General features: G+C 41.8%; 1 protein-coding gene across 2 annotated transcripts in view; it reads left to right on the top strand.

Moving 5' to 3' along the window:
* The window catches only part of GABRB3 (gamma-aminobutyric acid type A receptor subunit beta3), a gene marked incomplete at both ends in the record, with an annotated part of 196,096 nt that overhangs the window by 71,073 nt on the left and 107,277 nt on the right, over nucleotides 1–17,746 (top strand). Inside the window, 3 exons of one of the 2 annotated variants that reach the window (XM_080363485.1) lie at nucleotides 7,935–7,982; nucleotides 15,343–15,434; nucleotides 15,605–15,672. In XM_080363485.1, the coding sequence (XP_080219611.1) occupies nucleotides 7,935–7,982; nucleotides 15,343–15,434; nucleotides 15,605–15,672 (208 nt within the window). Of the gene's footprint in view, nucleotides 1–7,934; nucleotides 7,983–14,575; nucleotides 15,167–15,342; nucleotides 15,435–15,604; nucleotides 15,673–17,746 lie in introns of those variants that run through there. The other variant, XM_080363486.1, reaches the window with a different exon arrangement.

Genomic DNA, 17,746 nt, shown 5'->3' with positions numbered 1-17,746 from the left:
TATTTCTCTTTTAAATCAAAACTTCTGATGTTTAAAGAAGTATTGTGGCTAAAAGAAAGTACAGCTTGAGGCTATGATATAATGCACTTAAAGGTCCCAAAGGCAATATTCTTAACATCTACAACCAAGTCTGAAACATAACCTAGGAATGTAAATGTTAGGGCTGGGCTCTTAAATTCAAGTTTCCTGACACACTGTGGGCTGACAGCCTTTGAATTTATAAAGACTTCCTATCGAAACAACCAAAAGAGCTAAAGATCACTTAGAATAATTATTTTGATCTGTACTTACAAATCAGTAGCAACGTATGAGAAAGTATTACCATGTATGCATCCAGGTGATTATTCTGATCGTACATGTTTTCGTCATCCTAAAATTGTTCTTCCATGCATAATTTGGAGACTAATTTTGTCTGTACAAGTAGGCAGTAGGAGAGTGGGGGAGTTTGTGTCAGGGGGATTCCTAGCCCTATTTTAGGAATTTGTGTATAACAATATATGCACTCACAATGAGGTTTAGTATGGATCAAGAAATTATTCTTCCTCATTGTATTTTTTTTCTAATAACTGAAATACTTGAATATTTAATGGAAAAACCTTCTCTCCACTTTTTTTTTTAGAATATTATTTTTAAACAAATGAAATAAAGTTTGTTTGTTTTGTTTTATATGGGTGCCTACAAAATCCAAGAAATGATCCACAGAAACCTTAACTTCTTTGGAGACCAAGGGCACCTTAAATTTTTGCAGTGAAAATACCTGAGGGGTACTAATGGGCCCTGTCAAATAGATGTGCTCATTAGCATGGCTGTTATACAACAGCACTGAGTTCAGCACAGAGCATGTTAGTGACACCTACTTTCATTCAAAACTGTCATGATGTTTGGTCAAGGTGACCTCTGCATTTTGTAATACAGGTCGTTGAATAATATATATAATGCCCATTAGGATGCCAGGATGAAAACTCAAGGCTCCCCTCTGCCTCCCATGTAACTTTGCATGGAAAGTCTAAATTCCACTGTGGGGAACTGGCCTTTTCAGTCATGAGCCTTTGAGCAGTGGCATCAACTATTCTTCATGAATTCATTTTATTTTGCCCAGACTACTATCTTTCATTCTGAAAATGAAATAAATACTTAAAAGAACAAAAAAAAATTGAAAAGGCTGAAATACTAGGCGTTGTTCTAAGTCATAACTTCTCCTGCCACCAAAATTGAAATGCACTCCAATGTACACTAAAGGTGCACAATCCTTGTACCAAGAAGTAGATCTCATGTCTTTTATAATATGGATACACTTGTCGAACATACATTCTGGTCTGTGAAAGTGTAAAGAGATTTTTTTCTGTAGGATTTTATGAGTATTAACTGCATCAGAAAGCTTTTCTTTCTGAAAAAAAAATGCATTTGTTTTACAACAGCACTCCAATGATGATTAGAAGGGACCCTGGTAAACTTTTTATCACCCTGGAATGTATACAAGTGCTTCAGGGGATGGAAGAACAGAAATTAAAAATATGCAGCTGAATGATTTTCTGAAGGACCACTGACTTACGGAAAGAGAAGCAAAATCAGTGGTTTATTTGTGGAGAGTATAGTAATGAAAATGACAGAACAGTTCAAGATGTGAAAATTATTTTAGTGCTGGGTCACAGTAAACCAGAAACATGTATTTCTGATCTCATTGAACATAAAAATTCCTGTACTGAATCACACCCAAGTTGTATCTAGCATGCTGCCTAGTTTGCTGCCTCTGACAATGGGCATACAATTTGGGAAAAGCGTGAGAAATAAGGCAGATAGAAAGTAATTCTTTCTCAGGTACAACCTTTCCGTTTCAAGCCGTCTAAGGTTTATGCACTTCCTCAGCCAGCGGGTGCATTCACAACATTGATTTTAATAGCCATTGATGGAGCTCCTTTTCATGCATTTGTCTAATGGATTTTTGAGCCCATTTATAACTTGGGCCTCCACAGCTTCCTCTGGCAATGAGCTCCACAATTTAATTATGCATTGTGTGAAAAAGGACTTCGTAGTGCTTGCTTTAAACCTGCCTCCTGATCATCAGAGTGTTCCTTTGTTTTTTTAGCATGAGCAATAACAAATAATCATTTATGCAGTCCATGACTTCATATACATCTATCATATCTCTCCTCCCTCATCTGCTTCCCAGACTTAAGAGTTTCAGCCTAAGTCTCTTTCTTCCTACCAATGCCATTTCGTACTTCTAATCATCCCTGCAGCTCTTTCACACACCTTTATCTAGTTATTAAGCTCTTTGAGAAGGAAGAGAACTACATGAAGTTTACAAGATGTGGTTAGACCACAGATATCTACAATATTGTACCAATCCTGTTCTGTTCTACTAATTCCCAGATTGTTCTTAGCACTTGTTTACCTTTTTGACCTCTGCTGAGCATGCAGCTGGGACTTTCACTTAGCTATCTGCAGTGACTCTGAGATCTTTATTGTAAGGATAATGGCAAATTCGTGCACCACTTTTCTGTGTATTTTGATAGCTTCCTCCATGCCTATTATTTTTTATATATATTTCAAAATAGAATAGATAAAAAAATAAAAGAAATTCTGTGGGCTAAAATAATGGTATAGAACCTATTGCATCTAAACTAGAACTAGACATCTTCAAGAATACCAGTGATTTAAAATGTGAGTAAACAGGTCTCTATATCTTGACCTATTCTCATCCTTCCTACCTTGCCCTTAAATGCCAAGAAATAGGTCTGTAGACTTGCTAATTCATTGGCATGTTTCTGAGCAATGCTAAACTTCCCAGCTCTGGCTGATGTCAAAAGCAGTCAGGGCTGGCCAGCCCTCATAGAATTGGACCTGAAAAGTATTGTTCTGGTAACTGTTTATACTATGTGACATTGTCACTTCCATACTATTTGTGGAGCTTGATGCTGGGAAAAATGAATTTCTAGAGAGGTTATGAAAGATCAAGGATGTTATAATGTCATCATAATTACATGTAACTTAGGCATCAGCATTACATAAAAGCATATTGAATGCTTACTTAACATAACATTTGAATAAATCATGTTTAAAATCATGTTCACTGAAACATTTATTTCAGCTAGAGCCTCATAGTTTAAGCTTCTCATACATAAACATTTTTGGCATTATTTATGAAAACTTGGCTTACATCCACTTAATTTATACTTTAAAAAATAAGAGATAGCTATTGGAATCTTCTATTTATAGCAGAAACCTCCATCGTCTGCTGCTTACTGAGGTTTCAGCAGATCTACAATGGTAATTCAATAACTGTGTCTATAATATCCTGGGAGTTTTAAACACAGTTTCTCATTTTTGCATTTGGCATTTCAGTCTGTACTTTCTTACTTTTCTTGATAGGCTTCTAGGTACTAAAAATAATTCGTTAGTGCCTATCATGCTGTGTGACAATGATGCCTCTGAATACCTAACCTAGTTAGCCTGGGTTGAGCCTCCTAGGAAAAGGCAAAGTGAATTTTATTGACTCCTTGGTGCAGGTGCCTCACTGCTTCTGAAGATTCTGGAGGAACGGCTGGTGAAGTGGGATGAGAAACTTTGAGGTAGAACCCCAGAAGCAGCTGTTTCAGGCAAGATTTACACTGAGGTTATGCATCTAGCTGTTACAACCAATACTTATTGCACCAAAGCCATGTAGTATGGGCTTAATTTGGGATCTATTATGTATGCTGGGTCAATCAACAAAAGCATTTTCTTCACTTCATAATGAAAAAGGCTCACACATAATGAGGTGTGCATTCTCCAAGCCTGTGGAAAAGGAGTTTAACATCACATTTGTTTTTCTTCTTATTTCTAGATGGCTTGTGTGAGGTGTACAAAGTTCTTTCCAGAGTAGTAAAATCAAGTATTTTTTCTCAATAGTGACATTCCATGTTCAGATGTTTTCAGAATCTGAACGTGAAACATCTCACTTTCTTATTGTGAGCATTATCTTTCAAGCTATAAATATTGGCCTTTGTATCTATATTTTCATGCTGAATCATTTTGTTAGATACATAACATCAAGAGTACTTGTTAAGCATCCTGTGATTCACTAGCATTGCTTTGTGCCCTGGCCTTAATCAGGAAAAGGCTATTACATTTCACTCTCCTAAAGATTATTTTCAAATGAATGTGATATGTAACTTAATTTCTGCTTCTGTATGATCTTGTAGGATTTAAATGTGTGACACAAAGTGATGATCAATGTTGAATATTTAACTTACATTTAGTTAAAAGACTAGCAATTCCAGAAATAAAGTACTAACTTAGCAGCTTTCCTGTTTCTGTGCTATCCACTTTCCATTAGCAGAGATATTCTTCGTGGAGCTCCAGCCTAAAGACATATAAGACATCTTGGTCTGATAAGCTTTTGGAGGGCAGCATGCTCAATGTACTGAAACAGATCTAGCCTTCCTTCCCATTAAACCACCGTGGATGGCATTTATCTTATGCAATATTACATACCCCAAAGTTAGACATCTAGCTAGCTATGGGCTATGTTCATAGGTACTTCTGGAGAGTGATTCATCTACACTATTTTAGCCTTTTTTCAGTCCTTGGAGTTTCTTTCAGTCTTTGGACTGACTTCCCCCCATCTCACCCTGATTATTAAAGTAGCCTACAGTAACAAGCTCAGGCTTACTTGTTTAATTTCTGATGCTTACATCAGCAAGAAGGAATCCCAACCAGAGATATTCTGAGGCATGTTATCATCCAGAAATTGTGCAGGCTTTAAAAAAGTGCACCAAGTCCTTATTTTGCAGTTCAGGAAAGTCCAAACATACCAGTATGGGTTGTTCATGGTATGCTTTCCAGTGTTATATTGAGTGAGCCTTCGAGAGGGGTGGGGGAAAAAAAAAAAGGGGGGGGGAAAGATTAGTTACTATTTTTGTTCCTTTAATAATCCTAAATGCAAAGAATTAGCTCTTTCTAGCAACAAAAACTCCACCAGCAGCAATACCGAAACCATATGCCCTCCATTTGATTTACCATCAATGACTGCCTGGCTGCACACAGAGCCTCTCTGCTTAATAGTGGCTCTAGGCAAGTGCATGTATAATATTCAAAGCAGTTTTGTTCTTTTATTAAAGTTGTGATAAGGATGCAAAGCATTTTAATGGGAATAATCAATTATATAATGATATTCATATACAACAAAGTGCTTTTAATATAAGTACTTTTAATGTGGCACTTTTGTGATGGGGGAATTACTTTTGTAATACTTCCAGAAGAATGTCTTCTCTTGGTGCCAGGCAGACAGCAGCAGCAGGAGACTTCTGTAAGAGATGAACTCCATTTACATGTCATTCACAAGAAGGCATTTTTCAATGTGGAGACCAAAGGGTTTTACCACTCTGCTGAATAAGAGAATTTCAGCATCAAATGTGTCTACATTTTTGTCAGAGAATAATAAAATGGAGTGCATTATCAGTCTGAATAAAAGCCCGTTGTGAAACTTCAACATTTCAAAGATGAAATTTGATTCTTTCCTGTTACATTTGCCTATTTGCTTTCCTGATCTCCCTTTGCTGTTGTCATATCTCTTCCAAAAAAATAAGCTAAGTTAATTCTATCCTGTCATTGGCGTTTTTGCTGATGGATGTCAAAAATTATAAACACAAGGTGGCCATTCAAGATGTTTTGCACTCTTTTGAAAATTTTAACAAATATATTAACAGAAACTGCTAGTATATGGAAGTTTCTTTTTTTGGATATATTTAGGTGCTCGGATATATTTAGGGGTTTGGATATATTTAGGTAAGGGGACTGAAAACAGACACTTAGTCCATCTATATTGTACATGTTCATGTAGAAGTGGTGCCCTCTTCCACCCATAGCTAATTCACTATAAATCCCATGCCAATGGTCATGGTTACAGGGTGAGCTGCACCTGTCTCTAAGGTATCATTGGCTACATTTGGGAGCATGGTCCTAAAGAAGGATGAAGGCTGAGTGTGCTCCCCCACTTTCTATATTCAGCCTCTCCAAATGTAGGTTGTATGCTCTGATACCTCGCAGCAACTGGCCATGTGCACTTCTGAAAAGAGCCCAGCCATCTTCTCCTCTCAATATTTACCATGTGACTCTACCAATATGAGACGTGACTATAGTCAGGGGATATATCTGGGTCAGTGTGGAGGCTTCATATGCCCCTTCTCTGCTCTTCCTCCCTTTCTGTGTCCTTTGCTGAGCTCAAGCCTATACTGACTCATGGTAGACCAGACAAGGAAGCAGTATGGACACTAGACAAAACTGTACCCAAGGATAGCAATCAAACCACAAAATAGCATGTTCAGGCATGGTTGCAGGCATGCAATTCAAAGATGATCTTTGAATCCCGAGCAATGTGGCTTGTGAATTCTGATGCCTAGAACTATCAAAAGAACATAAGATATTGTGAAGTTTGGAGCAGAAATCATCTGAAGATGAGAAGTAGGTATCTATGTGAGAACTGGGCGCTCCCATTATGTCAACAGAGATCTAGTCACCTCAGTTAATGGAGCCTACGCATAGAAAGCTGGGCATCCTTCTCTAGGGTGGAATCTGACCTCAGAGATGGAGCCCAGTTCCCATACACAAGCATCCTGAGCCACTGGGATGCTCCAAGGTATCCCCTTTGGACCCCAGTTACCTCTCCAGAAGCAAGTGAGTCTCCCATAGGTCCTGTGTTGTAGCTGACAGCTCTAGGCAGTGTCTCCAGTAGCCAAGGGAATCTTAAATGGACTAGATGGTGGCATCCAACCTGAGCCCTATCCAGCCCTACCAGTTCTGTTTTAGATGGTTGGCTATCACAGGGAAATCCAGGAGATGAGAGAGGTCCCACATCTCTCTACCCAGTGCACAAGGGAGTCAGGCATTCACAATACTCAGCTGTTAACACCCTTTAGCCAGTGCATATTTAATGTAAAATGCATAACCACTCCAGGAACAGGGACCAAACACAGGATCCACCTTTCCCATGTAAGTGGAACTTAATGCATTCAAGCTCAGGATCATTTACCCCATGCTTTTAGTTGCTTCTCTTTAACTTCCCTAAGCAGACAGGTAAAGTAATGCACAGAGACATAAATCAGATTGTAAGATACAAATCGATATTTATTATGGAGTGCCCCTTATGTTCATCACGCCTTCTCAGAAACTACTTAGCTAAAACTTAAATTTTATTGCTGATTCCAGCAAAGCCAACACATTTCAGACAATATCTCCTCTTGCTCTCCCTTAAATCAGTGGTACCATTTGAGAATAGTCCTTGGTTTCCGCCTGTTCTGAAAATGTCCAATAAAAAATTTCAGGGGGGAAAATAAGCTCGTTTTTCTAGTTGAAAAATGCTAAATGTGTTCTGCAAAGTCACAGAAATTTCAATTGAAAAAGCTCAAAAATATAGAACTAAGCCTCAAATTTTCAATATACTTTTTTTTTTTTAAATATGAATCTCTATGTTTAAACACACATAAAAGTATTCAAAGCATTAGAGATAAATTATTTCATTTTACATTGAATACATTGCCTTAGACTTCAGTGTATTTTTTTTAGTTTGGCTTATAAAAAAATAATGAAATAACTAAGTTGGATAATGTTCATCTGGATCAATTAGAAACCCTTTCTGAAAATTATTCACATAGCTCTATTGAAACCATATTGTTGCATTGTGTTTTTCACAAAAGCCGTGACTCTTTTTCCATTTTTCTTTTCTTGGCAACAGAATCATAGATCTATAATTAAAAACCCCACTAGACAATTTCCAAAAGATTATTACAATCTTGTCATGTCATGGATTGAACAAGAACAAGTCAATTTATAGATTTCTTTTTTCCCCATCCCTAGATTCTACAATGATGGGCTGAAAACCTTCAGGGCCCTAAACTATGTTTTGTTTTGGCCATAGGGCATACAAATAATATTCTCTCTTTCTTTCTTTTTAGGAATGCAGTTGAAGAGAACAAAAAACTATATGCAATTTATGACACAAGGTGAGTAACAAAAAGTACTTTAAAAATGCGATTATCTATAAATGAAATGTTAACCCTTTAAAATTTTAAAAATTATTATCATGTATTTAAAATTATTATTTTTCCTGAGCCACAAAGTAGTCTATAAATTAAAGTACAAATATTTTAGATCATGTACAAAATTATGTGTCTACTGAATAATGATTCCCCTTTGGATATAATGTTTTCCCTTTGTATACAGTGCATATGGCAAAAAAAATGTAGTTACACAGCCAGCTTAATTTACAAGTTATTCCACTGATGGAATATGGCCCACAATTCTGATCTGTGTATTATTAACTTAACCATGGTTGTTTCTGATGTTTGGGGAATGAGAGCTACAGGCGAGCTGGCGCAGCCTGGGGAAAAGAGGATGCATTTAAAAAGACCAAGCGGCACCTCCACCAGCAAAGGGCCGTGTCTTGGCAGTGCAGGGCTGTGGACATGGCCTCTACACAAACACACCTCCACACCCTCCACGCTCTGAAGCTTTTCCTTTCCCCTCAGCCTTCATGGACTGTTTCATGTTATGGGCACTCCTTAGCATAGATAAAAAACCTACTCAAAGGATAAGAGCAAGACACACATCAGACTCTCGCTTTGTTCCACCCATAGTTTTTTCTTTGTTGCCCTGGATTATCGCTTCCAGAATTCTTCCTAATCTTAGCAAATCAGGATTGGTGCCAAATCATTTCACTGCACTTCCTTCTCATCGCTTACCCTGTTCTATGTGGGAGTGTTTGCGTGTATAAATGGCTTTCTTCCCTCCCACCCTCCCCACTGCCCTCCCCGTGTTTATTCTTTTATTTCTACTTTTCCACTGTTAAAATACAAAGGGACATTTGAATGAAAATGTCAGGAACCAACATCTCATGGTGTTTTAGCTAGTCCTTATACAGACGCATCAGTTAGGATCTTGACTTGATCTTCCTTTAAATATACATAATACTAAATATAAGCAATTCAAACGACTCATGCTTGTCTTCTTCACTCTGTATAATCTCCCGCAAAAAGAGGCTTGGGTCTTGACTTGGAATTCTGTCTGCTGTAGTAAAAACTTGCACAAATAATAATTATCACAAATGAGGTTCATAAAGTTATTGATAAATACAAAACCACAAAGAAATGGGCTATATCTTTCTATTTTTATCTAACCTTGAGGAAAAAGGGTAATTGCTGCATACTGTTTTGTTAAGAATAATGTGCTCCTGACAAAGGGTTTTCGATTAAACCACTCAAGTACAAGCTCTTAACAAAGAAGTCCTATGTGAAATAGTTCTTCCTCAACTGCAGCTACAGTTAAAAAGAAAAAATCATAACTCAGTTACTTGTCTGTTTTTCCACACACAGACTGTGTTTTCATCAGGACAGAGACTTAAAGAACAGTACTTCTAAAGCACCACAGGCTTCTCTAATGTATTTGTGTTTTTTCAGTGCATAATCATTAATCTTTATGATGAAAAAATGTGAGTTATAAAGAGCCTTGATTATTTCTTCCTCTGCTAAAGTGTCAATGGATTTTTATTTTGATGTGTCTGACTCATTATGTGCATAATCCAGAGGTTTTGCCGCAGAAGGAATTGAATATTGCAGGAATACTCTTTTAAATTCATTCAGATAATGCAAATTCTTGTTCTATTTTCTTGAATATGAAGAAAAATAACCATGTGGAAATTAAACAACAATTCAGAACAATTTGGGTCAAGCCTCTTATTAAAGGCAAATGTGTCCCCATCACTCATGTTGATTAATACCTTATTCTTTATGTGGCCCACTGAAACATTCAGATCTCCACTACATCAGAACTCTTGACATATCAACATTAATATTTCCTTATAATTAAATGAAAACCATCAAAATATGCAACCGGGGCAAATGGATTCATGCAACGCTGTTTGCAATCTGCCTAACAGAAATGGGGACAATGAGCATAAACTTATTGTCAGTTATAGGCTCAGCACAAACTGTTAAGTATTACTCAACACCAGCAAATATTACATACGCTTTCTGATAAATATACATAGTAGATAAATTTAATACTGTTTTCCTCACATAGTATGTCCAACAACCACTGCTTATTATCTGAATAAGCAAAACATAGTGTATGAAATTGTCAAGGAGCAGAGTATTCCTTAAGCCCTGATGCCATGTATTTACTCTGCAGCATCCTCCTGTCCCTCTAAAACTCTACTTCTGCCAAAGTGCTGTAGGATAGAAAGTAAGAAAATTGAGCTTTCTGAAGGAAATATTAAGTTTCTGTTCAAAGGTATTTTGGCAAAAACAGTCCTCAACTTTTGATTTCTTAAAGTAAATAAGAAGTTGAGAGTGGGGAGGGTGTGGGGGGGTGGAGGGAAAAGAGTTGAAAATTTCCTCGCGGATTTTGTCCAAGTCACTTTTATTAATTACACGTTCTCAGCAGGTTAAACCAGCAGGCTATTAAAATTGCTGCAAGGCAGAATAGGTAAGCAGCAGCATAGGTCTCAGCCTAGTAAGATTAATGTCCTGTGTTCCTCAGAAAACATCACTTCAGCTGTAGCAGCAATTCTTCCTACTTTTTTTTAGTTTCTATCTCCCTCTCTTCTGTATCTCTGAGCCCTCTGTGATTGCAGTTTGCTTCAGGATAAGACTGGATCTTTGTCAAAATCAGTTAAATGACAGAGAAGTCAGAGAAGAAAATGAAAAAGAAAACATTCTGATAAGTGATTCTGACCTCAGTGTGCAAGCTGGGTTATGTTCATTTTGACAGGTAAACCCTTAGTACCACTTTCCAGCGCAAGAGCTCGGTGATGTATTGCATGGTGTGATCAAATGTTTCTTCTCTGATTCTCAAGCCAGTCTTTCTCCTACAGTCTGGTAACTGATAGTGATAGTACTGCAAGTGCATCAGTTGTCAGCAGATCTCTCCTCCAGCCTTCCTGTCTTTGCCTCCTCTTCTGTATCTTCATTAGTACTGACAATGATGAAGAAAACTGGAATTTCTTCAAAAATTTTGAGTGGCTTCTCATTCCACTCCCACTGCCTTCAACAATTTCTGTCCCTTAACAAAGGCTGAGTGTGCTTTGTTCCAGCTCCTTCTGAAAAATGATGATGGGTGCATCTACATAGCATTTTAGTACAGATCAGAACTGTGCTTGTGAAGTGAATCATTTGATCGTGCCCACTTACTGCACTTTGGTTCACATCTCAGAGCAGTCTCAGTGCACATGAATGAACCCAATTCTTTTCATACATTAACTAAACATATGTGGAAAATGTGCCCCAGCAGCACACTGAATGTGGTCCAACTGCTAATGAGCATGTAGTCTATGGGACCAGATTAGAATGTCTCCTAAGGGAAAACAAAACAAAACAAAACAAAACAAAACCCCAGACAAAATCAAAGCCAAACCAAACCAAACCAAACCCAAACAAAACAACAACAAACAATGTGTATGGCATGAATGCCAGGTCCTGAGCAACAGCAGTTTTGTGCTACAGACCAGACTCAGTGCTTGCAGTTGATGAATCCATTGTAACTCCACTTACCCCAAGGGCTTCTTTGACATGTAGGCTTGGCAGGTGTATTCTTCCACATGTATTTGCATCAGCCAAAGGACAGCCTTATTGCTCCTTCACGTGTAATGCTTGGCTTTGCAGTGTAGACTTTCCCATTTTTGAAGGGGCCTTTACCAATATTGGCATTGCTAAGGAAGAAAAGAATACTGCTGTGCTTACTTTATGGAAGAAAATTTGATCAGGAGCATAGATCTTAACTGTCCAGTGGCCCAGAGGATGGAACATTCACCAAAATAGTAGAAATGGTGATGAATTTTAGTCCCTGAACTACAACATTCAAAGTCACATCTTTTACAGGGATAATTTTACTGGGACAAAAGGACTGTATGTTGCAAAAAGAGCAAGAGTGAGAATGAGCAAGGATGAAGGCATCTATGGGGAACAGAGAATTGGGTTCCATTCCTTATGCCACTGAATGTTGATTTATTTTATCCAGTAATTAATTAATGAATTACTGGATTATTTATGAAATAACAGTACTTCGTAAGATAGGAGCCAAACCACTAGGCCATAGAGTCATGTTAACTCTTTCCCTCTCTCACGTACTTAACTATTTGCTGAAAAGTGGAACATTTCAAACAACAGAGATGAAAACCTTACCCTGAGGTCCTGTAGTCTGGGCTAATCTTAAGAGATAAATCTTTGAGATTTTCTTGAATGGAGAACCTGCAGGTTCCAAATGGGCGCTTTGCTTTAGTGTATATAAGTGACCGGACTCCCTCCTGCCATGCCTTGAAATAACCTGTTTGCTTTTTGAAATGAGATGTTTAGGAGCCTCATTACAGGAGAAAATTCAGGGTGGCAAATTTTGGGGTAGCATGAGTCTATTTCTGTGCCCATTTTCTTCCTATCGGCCACATTAAATAGCTCCCCTAAAGTCTTTGTTTTGATTATTTCTTTAAATATGCTGCACTGTGCAAGGCTTTGTTCTGAGTCTTTCCTGTGGACAAAACCCAAAGTACCATTTTCACTGTAAATGCCAAAGCACTGAGAAGTTGAGGTGATTTTTACCTTTCATGAAATTCATTGATCATTTATAATTTTTACTGTTTTTCTGTTACTGCTAAGCCTAAATGAATCCAAAGTCCCAAGGAACAAATGTTCCATAACCCCCTAACTACTTCCTTGTCCCATCAGCTCTAACATGGATTATCTCTAAGCTACATCCAAGTAAATGGAAACGGTTGCTCTGAAAGATCAAGAAGACAAATACTTAAATGAAGTGATAAAATATGACAGACTCTACAGCACTGTTGATTCATTCCTATCTCAGATGTGTTTCCAAAGTACCAAGATAGCACATTAATCAGAAGTAGTGTTCTCTAAAATATTTATTTCTGTTATAAAACCGACAGTCTATTTAAGAAAAGTTATTAGTGCTTAAATGCGCTATTAAACCACATTAAATTCTCCATAAGAAATATTTTCTTTGATGTCAATACTTTCTTTCAGCACTTAGGAGGAGGTAACTGAGTTGATACCCTTCCCTAAATTCACTTTCTCTGAAGTCTTTGGAAGAACTAGTCTTCAATACTGCCCATCCATCACATTAAAAAAAAAATACAAACCACCACAACAATCAACAAAACCAAAACACAACAACAACAACAAAACTCAACAGGATCCAGTGCCTTCAAATCACCTATGTATGTTTATGTATAAAAATTATTTGACTTTTCATTTAATTTTTGAGCCCTTGGGTCATGTATGCTTTGTGTCACAATTCTCAAGCTTTCATCATAAGCCTTATTAGTTTTTAAATGAAAGCTAAGATTTTCACTTACTTTATAATTATAGTAATTATAGTACTATTAAAAAAAAATCCAAAAATTGCAAGACTTAAAATGAAATCACAAGATTTGGCAACACTGGGTTTCTCTTATATTTTTTTTCTCATTGCCTATATGGTTTTATATTGTTTTTAAAACTGAGCCTACTCCTTTTATTGGAGCTTTATTTTTAAATGCAACAGCAACAAGGTCGGTATGTACACCATGGCTTGCACTTGTCTTTGTTTTAAAGAATTTGTTGAGGAGGGACAAAAAGCCATCCGTGCTTTCTCACCTCTACACAACACCACAGCATTCCTCAAGTGTACATCCTTCTCCTAGCAGTTTCTCTAAGGGAAGAGGATATATAGAAAGAAAAACAGGCAGTAAAAGTTAAAAAAAAAAGTCATTGCTTTTCTCCCTTGACTAGTGACATGTTGTGCTCTGTCATGGACCAGCAGCTACTGACTGCAGTGTAACCAGAATCAGGAGCTGGCTAAGGTCACTTTTTCACCATTGGTAAAGCACGCTGAAGAGGTCTGCTATTGAGAAGGAGCTGGCTCTGGAACCAAAGACAATACAGCCAAGTCAGCATGCTTCTGTTTCCATGCCAATTAGTCCTGCTGAAAAGACTAATTAACCTGGGAGAAGGTTTCCAATAATAACTACTGTGCTGTCTCCACCCCAAACAATGTTTTATACAAAGTTAGGGCATCCAGAAAGCTCACAGGCAACATGAGAGCCAACAACTCTCACTGCATGTGTCTTCAGCACCAGTGCAGTTTCTCTTCGTTACCATCCCGCACAACAAGCCCAGCTAGAAATGCTTTTAAGCCAGTGGAGGTTTTGCCTGGCAAAACATGATGATGGAGGTCTGTGCTGGTGGCACCCTCACAGGCATGGCTGAAGGGAGCCTCAGACCCAGGACCTCTGCACACACCACCGCACGCCAGGCCGTGGCAGGGACCCTTCTCCGGCCCGATGTGGGTCAGGGCAGAGCACCCAGCCAGCTCCCTCTCCTGCCCCAGCCGCCTCCTCCCTGGAATCGCTCCCAGGATACACGAAGGGGCAGGTGGATGCAGCCACCCTTCTCGGGGCAGGAGGGGGCGGCGTGTCCCAGGGCTCAGCCCGGCCCGGCGTCCGGCAGCCCGCTCTCACCCGGCTGCAGGGGGACCGTGGCCCCACTCGCACCCCGGGGATCTCCTCGCCCTCCCGAAGAGCAGGAGCCGGCTGCGAGAGGGAATCCCCGCCTCAGGGAGGCTGCCGTGGGGCCAGTGCCGCGGCCGGCGGGGCGGGCGTGCCCCGAGGAGGCGCCGGCGGTGCCACCGCCCCCTGCTGCCGGTCCCGGCGAGCCCCGCTCCCCCGGCGCCGCTCGTCGGGCTCTCCGCCGAGAGGGACGGCGGCGCCCTCCTTTCCCCCTCCCTCCCTCCCTCCCCTGCCGGGTGGCGGGAAGGCGGCGGGGCGGGAGGCGGCGTGTGAGGACGGCGGGCGGAGGGGAGGCAGGCGGCCGAGCTCCGGCGGAGGGCGGCTTCCTCCGGGGCTCGGCGGCGTCCGGCCGCGGGGTGGGCGCAGCCGAGTGTGCGGGCGACTCCCGCGGGCCGGGCAGCGGTGTTGGGTTTTTTTTTTTTTTTTACAAGGGGGGAGGGCGGGGGGGAGAGAACAGGGACTGTCGCCTCCGCCTCTTCTTCAGCTGTAGCCGGGGCAGCCGGATCGCGGCGGCGGCGGCTGCTGCTGCTGCGCGGGGGGAGCGCGCAGCGGAGGGATGTGGGGCTTTGGGGGAGGCAGGATCTTCGGGATCTTCTCTGCTCCCGTCCTGGTGGCCGTGGTCTGCTGCGCCCAGAGGTAGGAGCCAGCGTGCCCCGGCAGCGGCGGGGCGGCATAGGGTGCGTTTCTCCAGGAGGACAAGCTGATGCGCTCCCCCACCTTCTCTTCCCGCTCCCGCTGTCGCCCCCGGTTCCCCACACCCCGTCCTCTTCCTCCCCCGCCCGACACCCCCCCCATCTCTCTCGCCCCCACAGTGTGAACGACCCCGGCAACATGTCCTTCGTGAAAGAAACTGTGGATAAATTGTTGAAGGGCTACGACATCCGCCTACGGCCGGATTTCGGAGGTGAGTCGCCCTGGCCGGGCTCGCCGCCTGGAGCCCCCCCACCGCCTCGCTCTCCCCCGGGCTGCCGCCGCTCCCGCACGGCGGAGCCGGCTCCCACGACCCCGCTGCCGCGGCCCCTCTCGCCGCCAGGTCGTGGAGCGGCGGCGGGTAACGGTCTCCTCTGCCCGCAGGTCCGCCCGTCTGCGTGGGGATGAACATAGACATCGCCAGCATCGACATGGTTTCCGAAGTCAACATGGTGAGTAGCGAGGGGGGGGCTGCCGCCCGGCGGGTCACGGCCGCCCGTTCCCCGTTCCTCCCCTTCGCACGAAGTCGCTGCTGCTCGGGCGGGCGGCGGCCGATCTGAACGGGGCGGCGAGCGCTCATCTCTCCGCCTGAAAACTTTATTTCCCTGGAGACGCGCTTTCCCCCTTTCCTCCTCTCTCCTCTCGCTGCCGGCGGCCGCCTCCGCGGGTGTGCGTGGCGCGGCCGAGCCCGAGGCTACCGGCTCGCCTGCCCACCCCCTCCTTTTCCATGTCCCCCCACCCGGCCGGAGCTCGCTGGGGCTCCGCCGGGTCACTGGCACCTGCCGCGGCCTCGCAGCCGGCGGGATGCGGAGCGGAACGGAGCGGGCTGGCGGCGGCGGTCGAGGGGGTTCCCGGGCCAGTGGCGGAGGGCCGCGGCTGCCGGCATTTCCCCGCTACTTGCGTGGTTCAGGGGGAAAAAACAAACAACTCAGCTTGTCGGTGGATAAACTCAGACATGTGCGAGTCTGTCAATTATTGTTGAGCAATCAGAGCAGGCGCGATTGCGTATGGGCTTTGGAGGAATTGTCGTTTTGCTTCGCGAAGCGATGCTGTTCGGGGGCTGTCAGTTTTCGCTGAGGAAAAGGCAGGTGTTTAGTGTGTTTCTGCGATTCGTCCCCCGGCTCTGTGCAGTTTGGTAGTTCGGTGTTGGAAGGTAGGATTGCTGTTTTTCGTCCTAAATCTGAGGTGGATTTTTCATGTTGCTGAGCAAATTACTTGTTCCTGCTGTCTCTCAGATTTTTCTTTTTGCAAACCTGAGGCTAAAAGATCAGCCTACTCTGCAATGCTGTTGTTACTTTTATGGCATTAAACATAGTAATCTGCGTGTTCGGAAGCTGGGCTCTCTTTCAGTAAATATGACACTAACACCAGCGCTATCCCTGCTTTGATGCACTGTTGCAGTGTTACAAGCTAACATAGCTTGGCTTTATACATGATCTGTGCACTGTCATTAATCCTGCCCCTTCCTTCTTTCTCTTGGTCTACCCGAAGTACTGAGATAGAAACTTTTTGCTCTGCTTCTGATCTTTTAAAAAATAGTTTTAATAGAGATACAGTTACCTGTTTGCAGTTAAAAGTACCACTAACATCTGCCTAATCATTCAGGAAGAACAAATGAGATAATTCCTACTTACAAGAGTTTATTTTAGGCTTTCTGCAAATTCAGGCAGCTGCAGAGACACCTCATATATTCCACAGGCTTTTCTGTACCTGTCGGATTGCTTCTCAAATAAATGGAAGCCGAATCTTTGAAGAGTAATTGAAAAGTCTGACTTCACTATCCCCACTGCCACCTTCCACACTCTTTGGCTGTACTCCAGACTTAGGGAAGCACTACATTATGCATTAAATTAATACATAACACTTGGTGTATGTGAAGTGTCACATAGGCAATAAATATCAGAGAAAGGCAGGTGGAGACTGGAAAGAAAATGAGAGGATAGATGGTGCTTTTTGTGGCCTTTTTTTGTTTCTTTCTTTTTCCAAGCTGTAGGAAAGCCTGTTAGATTTAAATAACAACTTGTCTAACCCACTGTAGCAGGGATATAGGGAAAAGTAAGTAATTACTCTGCTTGTTGTGCTCCTAGACTGGGTAATTAGATCTTGAGTAAGACAAGAGCTCCTCAGGAAGATGGGTGCCCTCCATTTCTCGCAAACAGTGGGCCAGCATGACAATTACTTTAGTTTCCAGCTGCCCCACAAGTCAGTGCCCACTGTTTCCCATTAGTTGCCAGAGCTCTAAAGAAGTGAAGAGGTTTTTTCTATGCCCTCTCAGGGGGTAATGCAAAGCCTGAAAAATATCAATACAGATCTTATAACAGAAACAAGTACATGTTTCTGAAGGGAGTTGCTAAAGTGCTGTTGTTACAAAAACTGGATTAATTTACTTCAGGAAAAAATGGACTTCTGGTTGGTAAACACCTTACTGCAACTGGACTTTCAGCTGGGCTTGTCTCTTCTCCCTTTAAAAGACGTCTTCTTTGACCAAACACAGCTATATTCAAGTACTGCCTGAGCTGATTACTT

Source organism: Nesoenas mayeri, assembly GCF_963082525.1.
Source record: "Nesoenas mayeri genome assembly, chromosome: 1".
NCBI classification, from domain to species: Eukaryota; Metazoa; Chordata; class Aves; order Columbiformes; family Columbidae; genus Nesoenas; species Nesoenas mayeri.
The sequence above is the reverse complement of the archived record's forward strand: the minus strand, read 5'-3'. Positions and strand labels throughout refer to the sequence as shown.